General features: G+C 36.0%; 1 protein-coding gene across 14 annotated transcripts in view; it reads left to right on the top strand.

The window, feature by feature from the left end:
- Positions 1-14,399, top strand: part of LOC115223391 (multiple PDZ domain protein) — a 758,365-nt gene that overhangs the window by 342,369 nt on the left and 401,597 nt on the right. For 13 of the 14 annotated variants that reach the window (XR_005003540.1, XM_036512481.1, XM_036512482.1 and 10 more), the window contains 2 exons: positions 6,464-6,514; positions 14,251-14,374. Coding sequence is in view for 13 of the 14 variants with exons in the window: in XM_036512481.1 (XP_036368374.1) it covers positions 6,464-6,514; positions 14,251-14,374 (175 nt within the window). In the remaining variant the exon portion in view is untranslated. The remainder of the gene's footprint in view (positions 1-6,463; positions 6,515-14,250; positions 14,375-14,399) is intronic. The other variant, XM_036512487.1, reaches the window with a different exon arrangement.

Genomic DNA, 14,399 nt, shown 5'->3' with positions numbered 1-14,399 from the left:
TTAGTCAGCCTTTGAATTTTTCTATCTGAAGCGTTTTGTAGCCCATTATTTATAGCCTTTCTACTTAGAGTTCAACTGTTACATATACATAATTAAAGCCAAAGAAAATATGTTAGTTAAAGCCCTCAGTGGAATATCACATGATTTAAATATGCCTTGTTGGTGTTACATCCACTTAAGACGAGGAAATTTAGAAATGAACTAAAGAACAAAATATTGGTTTCAAATTCTGGCACAACGCCAACAAGTTCTGGGGCAGGGGCAAAAGCCAATTACATTGACCCCAGTGCTCGACTGGAACTTATTTTATTGACCCTTAAAGGATGAAAGGTGCAGTCGACCATGGCAGCACTTGAACTCAGAGCATAAAAACGAACGAGCTCAGCATTTTGCCTGGCATGCTAACAATTCTTCCAGATTGCCACCTTACTAATAAGCTAAATATTAATAAAGCCATCTAAAATTTATTAAGCCGGTGGCATGTAAAAGCACCATCCGTTCATGTCCGTTGCCAGCCTCGCCTGGCCCCCGTGCCGGTGGCACATAAAAGCACCATCCGTTCGTGGCCGTTTGCCAGCTTCGTCTGGCACCTGTGCAGGTGGCACGTAAAAAGCACCCACTACACTCACGGAGTGGTTGGCGTTAGGAAGGGCATCCAGCCGTAGAAACACTGCCAGATCAGACTGGGCCTGATGCGGCCTTCCGGCTTCACAGACCCCAGTTGAACCATCCAACCCATGCTAGCATGGAAAGAGGACGCTAAATGATGATGATGATGAATTTACCTAATTTTCAATCAGTTATGGTTCTATTCCCCTATGAAAAACACTGCTTTAAAGGGGTTATTTCTCTTCTTATGTCTGATACTTCATCTGTCGCTTGGTTTAACACCGCCTCATGAGTCCACTCTGTTGTAAAGTATTCAGGCTACGTTTCTGAATCATCGCTATCTTGAAATACCCCAAAATGTTCATTGAGTTAGCCATTCCTCCCTTCACTAAGCCATTCAAAAATGAAATGAAATAATGAAAAATGCAATCCATTAATTTTAGCAAGTTGGCACTCTAAACTCAAATAGTAGTGTGTATGTTTTATCCCATATGTAGGTTTGTTTTTAGACATTCTGAGTGAAAAAACTTTGCCAAACTCAGTGATACCTATTTCTCTATGATTAATAAAATTCTTATTTTTGTTTTCTACATCTTCAAAAATGTTTTAGAAAATCCGGTCTAGATAAATTTGTAATATTGGAAAGAACATCTCACAAAAGTTTGAAAAAGTAACCATTTATTGGTGTTTAATACCAGGTTATCATATGCCTGATAGAACACACCTATGTTTAAAGGATTTTCTATCTGCAATAATATTATATGATGGGTCAATATTCAGAAACTCGAGTCCATGTGTATCATAAGTTGAAGACGGGAAGGATAGCTTCCTTTTGCAAATACTGATAGGGCACAGAAAGTGTGTCTATAGCCAGCTGGAGGTGGTATCCTCCTGGGGCTACAAACTACAGTAGCATCCACCCTTAGGGGTTAGCCATATTTAAATGGCAAACATACGTTATAATATTATCTGTTTTACTTTTAATGATATCATTCAAGTTATCCTTCCGTTTATAATGGCAAGTGTGATTTCAGGGACACTTGGCTGTTATTTCTGGCAAAACAAATACAGTAAATATTTAAGATAGTGTGTGGATGGACAATGTAAATAAGTAGATCGATATAAACTCCTTGTAGTAGTGGTAGTAGATGTGAGTGTATAAAGGGAGGTAAATCTCGTTTGAGGGACATAACTCCAACTAGATTTAATAATCTGATAAATAGAAACTGAAAGAATAAGTGCCATCTAGGTATTGGGATTGACTGATTCAAACTCTTAAAAGTAGTACTCCAGCATGGTCGCTGTTCACCCTCACGCTTAGTTTCACTTGTTTTGGTCAGTTGTAAGAAATTGTTTTAATTGTATCTGGTTGTTGTTGTTCTTAAGTCCATGTAAGCCCTGATTAAACAAACCCCTATTAAAAGATGATCTTGTCAGCTCTATTTCATCTTTTATTCATAGTCCATTTAGGGATACATTTTCTAATGTATCCTTTGAATTGTATTTTAAGACTGCAGAGTGTGATTTGAGGGTTATTTGGCTGCAATTTCCCGTAGGTTGAAATACCATATATGGTTGAAATACCATATAGAAGCTCGTTTGTTGGCTTGTGGATATCTAATTAACAGAATCTGTAATTGATGATGTTTACATGCTTCTGATTGGCTGATCTGGTTTTGTCTAGGGTCAGTATAGGTGGAAAAACTGAAACTTCAAAACAATTTCACAATTGTCTCTAGTTTTTGGAAATGTCCACCATATTTGTTATGGAATCCAACACGTCTACTCGGTTTCTTATGAAATCAAGGATTATTTTTGAAATTCCTCAGTCACTTGAATTAAATGAGGCTTGTTCATCGTGGTTTTTATTCCACCCTTATATTTGACTAGAGACCTTACTAAAAGGGCAGGGTCACATCTAGGAAGACTTCAGATATAAAAAATATGAAGGATTCTGATGATGATGACTTTTAATGTCCACTTTACAATTGCTTGCATGGGTCAGATATCCTTCTTATTACCAACCCATACCGGTTTCCAAGCAAGGTCATATTTTCCCATGACCAGGCATGTTTTCATGGCAGATTGAAAACAATGGACACTGCTGGTACGATGATGATACTCATTTATAAATATTACAGACAAAAAGACAAGAAGACACACATGCACGCGCACACACACACACACACACACACACACACACACACACAATGAGCTTTTTTCTTCATTTCCATCCACCAAATTCACTCACAAGGTTTTGGTTGGCCTGGACAAGACACCTGCCCAAAATGAGGTGCCACACAATGGGACTGGACCTGAAACCACATGGTTGAAAAGCAGACTTCTTAACAACACAGCCATGCCTGTGACATGATACTAAGTAACATCCCAAAAAAATTTTTTATGGGACCTCAGTCAGCTTAGTTGCTGTGATGAGTAGAAGAAAGAAAAACTTTAATGTTGTAGATTGAAGTCCTTCGGCAACAACTAAACTTACTGATATCTACAAACTTTCTCACATGTTGTTAGCAATGTTACCAACACCAGTCCTCATCTGTTTGTTTAGATTCTGCATTTTACTTTCTTAAAATTATAAATGAACTGAAGAGGGAATCTCTATGTTAGTGTTTCCTTACCTTTTCACTACCAGATGAAGAAGATTGGCCTGCAAAAGTCTTGTACTAGTGCCACATAAAAAGCACTTGTGCTGGTGCCACATTAAAAGCACCGAGCACACATAATATAAAGTGGTTGGTGTTAGGAAAGGCATTCAGCTGTAGAAACCAAACCAAGTCATACTGGAGCCTGCTGCGAGCTCTCCAGCTTGCCAGCTCTGGTCAAACCATCCAACGCATGCCAGCATGAAAAATGGACATTAAAAGATGATGATGATTCCAGGCTTTTGCAAAGTCTATCTTAATTACATTTGAACCCAGCATACAGATCCTACAAGTATCATCCTTGTGGATTCTGGCTGGAAACTCATTGCTAACACTTACTTTCCTGACTGCATCTCTCTGCATGACTTGAATCATTTGCAGAAGCTATTTAACTACATCAAGTTTCCTTAAAAGCCAAAAGACTACAGATTGTAGTAACCTTCGACAGATCAACAAACACTGGGTAGGGATGCTTCTTAAATTTTTTACTACGAAGGACCATTTTTTAAAAATAAATTTTTCAACAGCTCCAAGTTTTTGAAAAGTCTGTCTACTTTACAAATTTGGGACTCAGTTCTCAGACCCTCATTATGCTATATTTGTGTAACCCAGTTCTGGAATTGCTGCACTATACAATCACCTGACCTGCTAGAAGTAACAGCCAAATCTCCTACAAATTACTCCCAAATGTCTTAGAGAAAATAGAACCTATTGAATAATGTGATCCTATATGCACTGTGGAAAGGATAGGGGAAAGGGCTGGATGGTCATAACTGGTATGACTTTGATCATGGGTATCCCTTGTCAGCATTGTTTTGTGGTTATAACAAAACAAGCACCAATCAATTACAAACAACACCAAAAAAATTAAATATATTGACTGGTTCTCTACTACCTCTGCCATTCTGCCAGTTTTCCTTCATCATTGATCATTTACTAGAGCTGATCTATAGGTTTCTTCACCTGTTTGCCTCCACCACTACCCCCACAATCTGGTCTTTGGATGGTCTTTAACAGCGTCCACTCTGCAACAAACATGAAAATCAGTCTCTGGTGTGGTGATTGCTAATGTGACATCCCAATGTCATACTTCCTTTTCCTATTCCTGTAAGGCCAATGATTGGTTCACGAGTCCTTCTATACCCACCCTACCATCAATCTCAGTGACCCTGTAACATGTTGTGGGTGGTGTCCATCTTCCTCTGACTGACCACAATGTTTGTTTTACCTGTCCTCGTATCGTCCCCTCTTTTTTTCAACCTCATGGTTAATAAAGAAATTGACTGTCATGAAAATGAATTTAAAAGAAAGTAGGGCCCTCAACTCCATTAAAAATTGGTAAGAACCTTTATCTCAGGACCTTAAGAAATTGTAAAAAAGGTGGGTGGTCATGGTTGGACAGATTTATTGCCAGGCTTGTGTTACTTGGGTTCAAGCATGCTCATAAACTGATGCCTCAAATTGTGTGTGTATGCATCCATATGTGCAATTATGTATGTATAACAAGTTTTAATTTTAAATTAGCATAAAATATTCTACTTCATTCCTTTTATTTATTTATTTATTTTTTGCATCACATGATTTTCCGAATAAACTGCTTTTAGTGCACACCTTAATTAACGTTTGTATCACAAAATTACTGTAATTAATATGTTTATGTTATTATATTAATAATCTGTTAATTTTCTTAGTAATATAATTAACAGCCCATGATTATTTAAATATTTTTCATATACTATTCTTTTAATACTGGTTTTCATAACTGCCTTAATAACGACAGAGTTAATTATTTTATGAAATCCCTCTTGCATTTGATTATCTAAAAAAATAACAAAACATAATAGGCAGTATATATAATTAGAAATACGGTTTCAAAAGGGCCACTGATGTTTGTGATCTTGTATAATTGTCTTAATGATGTTTTTAATATCACAATTATCTTAATTTATGTTTCTGATACATAATTATCTTAATGGTGGCTTTAATGTCATGCATCTTAAATAATATTTTTTTGATATCATGATTGTTTTGTGACCTGTTTACTGATCAGAAATTTGAATTAAACATCATAAAATTATTTTTAAGGCGTGATTTAATGCGTCAAGATGGAGTTACATTTTAATGTGTGGTATGGTTACCAAAATTCTTGCTTCATTAATTACATATGATGTTATGAAAAGATCCAACAATCATCACTTTGATGTGTCGTGATTGTCTGTTTGATGTTTTACGATAGTTTAATCTCTAGTACTGAAGACATAACTTTGTTTGACATAGACAAATAAAGTTGCCTAAATCCTCAACATCTCCCCAATAACTCCAAAATGGAAACCTCTGTGACCGGATCAATGACAATATACTTACAGCAAACACTGAACAGTCATTGCTGATCACCCATCAAATGGTGATATCTCAGTGAAGAGTTATAAACGACTGAAAGTTAACTGCTACATGCCTGAAGGGTGACTACTAGATATTTTGATGGTGACTGCTAGATGTCTTGATGCTGTCTGTTAGATATCTCAATAATAACTACAAGATGTCTCAACAATGATTGCTAGATGGCATAAGGATGATTATGAAATGCCTCAACAGTGACTGCTACTTGTCTCAGTGATGACTGCCAGATGTCTCAGTGATGACTGCCAGATGTCTCAATGATGACTGCCAGATGTCTCAATGATGACTGCCACATGTCTCAGTGATGACTGCCAGATGTCTCAGTGATGACTGCCAGATGTCTCAATGATGACTGCCAGATGTCTCAGTGATGACTGCCAGATGTCTCAATGATGACTACCAGATGTCTCAATGATGACTGCCAGATGTCTCAATGATGACTGCCAGATGTCTCAATGATGACTGCCAGATGTCTCAATGATGACTGCCAGATGTCTCAATGATGACTGCCAGATGTCTCAATGATGACTGCCAGATGACTCAATGATGACTGCCAGATGTCTCAGTGATAACTGCTTCACATCTCAATGATGATTGGTAGATGTTTCAATGAAGACTGCTTGATACCTGAATGATAGCCATCAAATGTATCAACAAGTCTGCTGGTTACCTGAAAGGTCTGCCTTGTGAGCGCCTGTTTGGTTTGTTTGATGTCTTACACTATCAACAATGTATGTGTTTTGTAACATATGCCAACATTAATCTAACCAATAATGTATCTGTTATTTATCTAGGCTCGTGGGGATGCAAAGTTCCTGCTCCCAGCCTCCTTCCCCCTTTCTCAGGTTCGCTTCTTTACAGATATATATATATGTGTGTGTGTGTCTATATAGTGTTGATTGCTTTTTGTTATTGATAGTTTTTATTTTCATTTTAATTTTTGGTTGTTTGTGCATTGCTTTATATAGAAAGCAGTGGAGGCGCAATGGCCCAGTGGTTAGGGCAGCGGACTCGCGGTCATAGGATCACGGTTTCGATTCCCAGACCGGGCGTTGTGAGTGTTTATTGAGCGAAAACACCTAAAGCTCCACGAGGCTCTGGCAGGGGATGGTGGTAATCCCTGCTGTACTCTTTCTCCACAACTTTCTCTCACTCTTACTTCCTGTTTCTGTTGTACCTGTATTTCAAAGGGCCGGCCTTGTCACTTTCTGTGTCACGCTGAATATCCCCGAGAACTACGTTAAGGGTACACGTGTCTGTGGAGTGCTCAGCCACTTACATGTTAATTTCACGAGCAGGCTGTTCCGTTGATTCGGATCAACCGGAACCCTCATCATCGTAACCGACGGAGTGCTTTCATCCATATAGAAAGAAAAGTCTTGAGGTTACCATGCCAATTTAAATTTTCATTTTAAGAATGGCCTGTACAATTATAAAACCTAGCAAAATTACAGTTGAATCACAAATTAGTTTAGCCCAAATCAACATTTATGTTCTTTTTATTTAATCCTTGGGCAACCTGTTCAAGCGGAACTATGATCAAAAGTATTCCAGCCGTAACTAACTACTCTGGACTTTTAGGGGTACCTAGGACTATATTATCTGTTTTTCTCCCCTTCTGGCTACTATTTCTAGCAGATTGAGCTACCATTTGTAAGCCTCCTTTATTGACCTGCTCATTGACTTGGTATTCCACAGACATTTACCATTAACAGGCAGAATCAGTGTTACAGATTGTAGCAAAATTGGACTTTTGAATAGCAAGTACAATCCAACCAGTGGTCCTCCATATGGTTTTGTACACTGTTTCACTCACAAGGCTTAAGTCAATCATAGGTAACTACAGGGTCAGGCAAAATGATCTGACACATTTGTAGGTTAAATAAAAGGCAAATGAAGTAAAGAAACAAAAAAGTGTTTTTATTTTTGAAAAGTACATATAATGCCATTTTGTTTCATTATGTTTTAAAAATTAAATCAGTCAAGTGGGATCCATTATTGTCCACACACTGTCGAAGGCGTTCACGAAAGTTGTCAATAACTTGGCGGGTCATTTCATGTGGAATGGCAGTAATTTCTTGACGAATTGCATCTTTAAGTTCTGGCGGTGCGAGGTCGGCTGGTTGATTTTCGTTTCAATGCAGATCCAGTAGCTCTGAAGTTGGTAACCCATAACAAGATCGTGTTTCGAGCTGGTACGGGATCATGTCTACCAAGATTGAAGTGCAAACGGAACGCTCTTTGTGTTGCAGTTACAGAATCGTTTGTTTTGATAAACGTTTCCACAATGAAAGCGCGATGCTCACCAGTTCAATTCATGGCAGCAACTGAAAAAGAAACGAAAAACAATGCCTTTTATTTAACCTACAAATGTGTCAGATCATTTTGCCTGACCCTGTATAAAAAAAAAAAACTTGACCAGAATGCCACCCTGGGCTCCATAGTTGTAAGACAAATTGCTTAACTCTTTGACCATATTATGTCATTCTTTATATTTATAAACATGCATGTTTTTCCACCTATGAAATTCTTCTCACAAGGCATCAGCAACCCAAGAAGGCTTTTGTAGAACTTGCCTAAGGTGAAATGTTGTGAATTAAATCAAGAACAACATGGTCATAAAATAAACCTCCTGACCATGCAGACGTGCATGATTTATCATCATACTCCTTCTTAATACATTTGCTGTTAAAACCCCTGGCCAGCTTTATGGCATAGAACCTATCACTAGTCATGACCATTCCTTTGTGTCCTATTTCATTTTTAAAATGGTAGCAGTATCTGGATGGGGATTTGGGTTCTATTTTTTTTGCAGAGAAAGTGACTGTAGAGATTTAATTATTGGGATGGTCTTAATACATTTTGTTCCATCTGATGCATTAGATTTTCCTAAGTAATTTCCATCTGTCTAGCTTGTCAATTCTTACATTTTATCAATCACTCAGAGATTTTAGAGTAACTTATATCTCATATGGCTATTCCCTTAGGGTTCCCCATACATATGTACGTACGTATGTACATACATACATACATAATACATACATAAATGCATACACATACACACACACATACATACATACACATACACATACATGCATACACATACACACACATACATACATACATACACACACATACACACACACATGCATGCATACACATACACACATACATACATACATGCATACACATACACACACACTTACATACATACATGCATACACATACATGCATACACATACACACACATGCATACATACATACATACATACATGCATGCATACACATACATACATACATACATACATACATACATACATGCATACATGCATGCATGCATGCATGCTTTATTTATTATTTATTTTGATGTTCTGTTTCATTTCTATGAAATTGTTTTTACTGTTGTTGTAATGGTTATTGCTGTTGTTCATTATTAGTTTTTATTTTAATTTTTCCACATCTAGAACTCATTTCACTTTATTTTTTATACTTTATTTTATTGCTTTGTGGGCTAATTTTTATTCATTTTGTATCTTAATAGTTCATTCTGCATGTATTTAGATTTGCATTCTCAAGTTTGATATTGTCTTTAATATACATTGTTGCTTTGTTTCTGTTGTCAATTGCTTTTTTTTTTTCTCTCTTTGTCTTTAAATAAATTCCATTTTTATTCATCTTTACACTTACCAAATACCTCTGACTTGGCATTTCAATATATCCTTGATTGTAATGTGTGTATTTATTATTTTTTTTGCAATACAAAGACCACATGTTTTACTACCATTTACATAAGGCTCTTTGCAACTTTTTTTTATTAAAGAAGCACAGAAGGTGAAAGTTACAAAGTAGACTGCAAATCACAAATTCCTTTTTTGTTTTCTTTTACTTGTTTCAGTCAATTGACTGCAGCCATGCTGTAGCACTACTTTGAATGGTTTTATTCGAATAAATTGACCCCAAGATATATATTATTTTTTTAAGCCTAGTACTTATTCTACCAGTCTCTTTAGCTGAGCCACTAAGTTACGGGGATGTAAACACACCAACACCAGTTGTCAAGCAGTCGTGTGGAGGAACAAACATAGACACAAAGACAAACATATGTATATGCATACGATAGGCTTCTTTCAGTTTCCTTCTACCAAATCCACTCACAAGACTTTGGTCAACCTAAGGCTATAGTAGAAGACACTTGCCCAAGGTGCCATGCAGTGAGACTGAACCCAGAACCATGTGGTAGGGAAGCAAGCTTCTTACTACACAGCCATGCTTGCAACTATATATCCAGGATCTTGAAATTCCAAATCTTGTATGTTAAACCAGTGGTTCTCCAATTGTAAAATCTCCTCATTTAAAGAAATATCACTTTCAAATTTTTGGCACAAGGCCAGCAAGTGTGGAGGAGGGTGTAAGTGATTACATTGACCTTAGTGCTCAACTGATACATATTTTATCAACTCCAAAAAGCATAAAAGGCGACAAAGTTGACCTTGGAGGAATTTGAACTCAGAATACAAAGATAGACAAAATGCTACTAAGCATTTTGCCTGGCATGGTAATGTTTCTGCTAGCTCACAACCTTAATTCATCTGAAGAAATATTAGTACAATTTTTTTTTACTCCTTCCCACCAAGCATTTAATGAGGGAACAAAATAGTTTGCATCCTCTTTTTTGATGATGGTGTTGAACAAACTTAAAAAGTTCAAAACCAAATTAACTTTTATCAAACCTAGTAATTTTGTCCACCTTTTTTTTTAAATCCCAACAGCTCATCTCCTCCCCTATAAAAAAAACACTGTATTCTGATCTCTACACATTATGATTAGTTTCCTATATTACAACATTTGCCTTTGTTAGTCATATACTGTTGTATACAGGCTTAATGCAACTCAAATTTTATATCTGCTGCCTGATTATTGCTACTATAATGTTATTGCATTACATTAGTTTGTTTTTTATTATATACCCCATCCATTGGATGGTGTAAGTTTGTGATAGGACTGGAGTCAAAAATAGTGTAATTCTGCTTCTGTTTATGCTTCTGTTATGTGGACAGAATGTATTTTGAGAAAATCGATATTCTATCGACAAAAACTGCGATTGTAATAAAATGTAAATGATCGTGGCAAACACCAGTGCACTGTCAGGTAGCAGAAGATAAAGAGTATTGCTTAGAAATATCACACTTAAGTGCAAAGTTTAAATAAAAAGAATGTGCAAATTGAAACGGTTTCAAGAACTTCTCTGAAAATGAAAGACAGCCAAAACCGGGCTTCTTTGGGAAAAAAGGATGTTAGCATTAAAATTACCTTATTAATTTGGAAGTAATGAAAATACTTTATAAATAAAGTTAAGTCCACATAACCAGAAAACTTCAAATGGGATATAGGGTTCGGCAATATGCGATGTTGACCGATAAAGTAGCAACCCTTGTGGATGAATAAGCTACCAGAACTGACTGAATAGTGTTCTTTTTAGAAGGTAACTGATGAATTTGATCTGGAAAATTCATAAATATGATAAGAAGAATTTGCCAAATATCACTCAATTATACTTACTGATAAAAAATAACTCATAATTTGAAATATTAATACTAATATTCCTTCTTCATGAAATGGAATTAAAGTATAAATAATGGGCATGTATGAGTCAAATCAAGTGAGTCACACAAAAGTCAAAAAATACCACTCATTTTTTATTTTATATAAGTTTTAGATATTTATCCCCCAAATTTCCATGTTGTATTACCAATCGATTTGTCGTTTTCTACTGTCAATTGAATTTTGTTGTGAGAAAATATTCACACAGTTGACTGAGCGCCAATTAATACCATTTATTTGTTAAAGTTAATATTTCATTTAATTTTTACTTATTCACAATAATTGCCTTGTCCTCTTACTCTGTTGTGTCAGCTTATTTATTAAACACAGAATGACATGCCTGGATGCATGTGTTCGAGTACAGTTCATTCTAGAATGATATTGATTTTTACTGCAATCACATATATTCTTTCATGAAATTGCTTAGAAAACTTAATACAGTTAATGCTCTGATGCTGATTCGACAAATATAGTGACTGTTTGTATGTGATTTGCAGAATGATAGCCAATAAGTGCCATTGAAAGTGGATTTTCCATCAAGATTTTGATTAAAAAAGGGAAAATCTCACTTTGAAACTAAGAATTATGTTATAAAATTTAATTGATGCACCTACTGTGATGTCTTTTACCTATGTGTAAAATTTTAGCACAATAAGTTGAAAAATACGACTATTATAATCTTTTACACACACACACACACAGACAAAACAGGACTTATATATTATAGACTACTTTATATTTGTACCGTATTCTGTGACTAATAGAATTTTGTTGGGGTGCTGATGTTCTTCCATATCATTCAAGTGAGAAGTGTTTTTTTTTCAGGCTATTCCGATTTGTTTTCGTCTGTAATCAACCAATTATACACTGGGGAAACACCCAAAAAAACTGACTACTAGACAAAAATAAATAAATAGATAAATAGATCTACATGCACATATACACATATAAACATCCACACACGTGTGTGTTGATTTTTGTGCATGTATATATTGTGAATTACTCAATTCTCCCTTCCTGTATTGTTCTTTCCTCTTATATATATATCTCTGTCAATTCCTGAGCACTAATAAAATGAAAAATATCTGAAGCAAATTATCATAAAGTTAATTGCTTTTGTAGTTAATTCTAAACGAATTTCATGCCGTTTAAATTATGCCTGCACTCTATGCATTCCACAGCTTGTCTACTTTGTGTCTGCTGGAAGCTTCTCACAAATGCCATTATAAATTCAGAAATAATAATTATTTATCACAGATGATATTGTGATATTGGAATTGAATTCTTTGAAATGTTCTGTCTCATCTCCCTATAATCTGATTTAAAACATTACTGAAGTTAATATCTATCTCTCCTTCCCCTCTCTCTCCCCATCTCTCTATTGTCTCCATCTCTCTCCCCACCTCTTTATTGTTACCCTCTCTCTTTATGAGTTATTAAAAGAAGTATCGGCAATAGAATGGTGTTGATTTTTATTAACTACTTGGCTTAATTCTCATAACAGTGATGTTGGTAGCTAAGCTTCTGACTGAACCAAGGAAATTTATGTTTCCAATGGGTATTTTTCTCTCTACTTTGCTAATGCTGTCTGTCAGATGCAACGCCTGAGAGTAGTGTACCATCCTTTGCACAGCATCTTGGGAAAGTGTTGTGGGTAGACAAAAAACTGAAAGAAGCCTAGTATGTATTTGTGTGTGTGTATCACACACACACACACACACACACACCACACACACACACAGTAATTACAAATTAGAATGACAAAGGAATAAGAAATTATGTCATTAACTTCATTACTTTACAGCTGTTTCTGGTATAGTTGAATTCACTCTATTAATTCTATCTGTCCCATACAAGCATTGAAAAGTGGACATCAAATGAAGGTGATGAAGACAGGAGGCAGAATTTGAGCCCAGATAACTCAAAAGTGGAACAAATATTACAATGCATTCTATCTGATGCTCTTAATTGACTGTCCTAGGTTTATTTTAGCTGAATGAATGCATATTCATTTTATAAAATATGTGCGGATAACCAATCAAGCTAGACAGAAAACAAGTGAAGAGTCTGTATTTTCTACTGAAATGACAGTTCACTGTATGTCACCTTCTTCAGCATACTCTTCAGCTTTGATAGTTGTAAAAGAAATACTTGTGATTTTCATATTGGACAACCCGCAAAGTCAGCAGTTTCATTATAGTCACCTTGCATCTGGCTAGATTTTCATTAACTTGGGGAAAATGTGTCTTTATTAAAACTCCTCTGACATAAGGGGCCACTGTTGCCAGTTTTTGTAACTGAAAACAGTGGCCTGTGGTAAAACCATGCTGTGAAAAGCTGAGCACATATTATTAGCTTATTGCTATTTTCAAGTAAATAAAATATGTAAAAGAATCTCTGTTTGGTTTAACAAAGCATCCAGTTGTTTAATCAGCTGTACTACATTTTCATTGAATTAGAATGTAAAGTGGTTGAGTATCCCACAGACAAGTGTGTGAAAATTTGTACCTTTTGAATACCAGTTACAATCCATGCTTTCACACAGTTTTTGCCTACCCAGCTTCACTCAAATGTCTTGGATTGACCCCGTAACTTAGTGGTTTGGCAAAAGTGACTGATAGAATAAGTACTAGGCTTACAAAGAATGAGTCCCGGGGTTGATTTCTTTGATTAAAGGCAGTGCTCCAGCATGGCCACAGTCAAATGACTGAAACAAATAAAAGAATAACAGAATATACTGTATTTACTCGTGTATAATTTTTTACAGTTAAAGTCAAGTATTGAACAGTGGAGCGAATACATGAGTAGATATGGCGTGTGAATGTTTGCACACGCATGTGTGTGTGTGCATGTGCTTACACGACTAAAAAAAATAAACATTTATATAAAGGTTTGAACAGTCTGAAACTATTTGTTTATATCCGATGCCAAGAAATTTTGTTTCTGTTAAATACATTTGTGATAACTTTGTCTCATTCAGCCACCAACCATTGAAAATGTAAACGAAAGTCCAGAGATGGAAATGTTTGACGTGCAACTTGTGAAGGACACCCGCGGTCTGGGTATTACTATTGTCGGATACGTTGCAGGTGGAGGTGCTCCAGGTATGTATATTGGATGTTTGCATTT

This window comes from Octopus sinensis, linkage group LG23 (assembly GCF_006345805.1).
Source record: "Octopus sinensis linkage group LG23, ASM634580v1, whole genome shotgun sequence".
Classification (NCBI taxonomy): domain Eukaryota; kingdom Metazoa; phylum Mollusca; class Cephalopoda; order Octopoda; family Octopodidae; genus Octopus; species Octopus sinensis.
The sequence above is the reverse complement of the archived record's forward strand: the minus strand, read 5'-3'. Positions and strand labels throughout refer to the sequence as shown.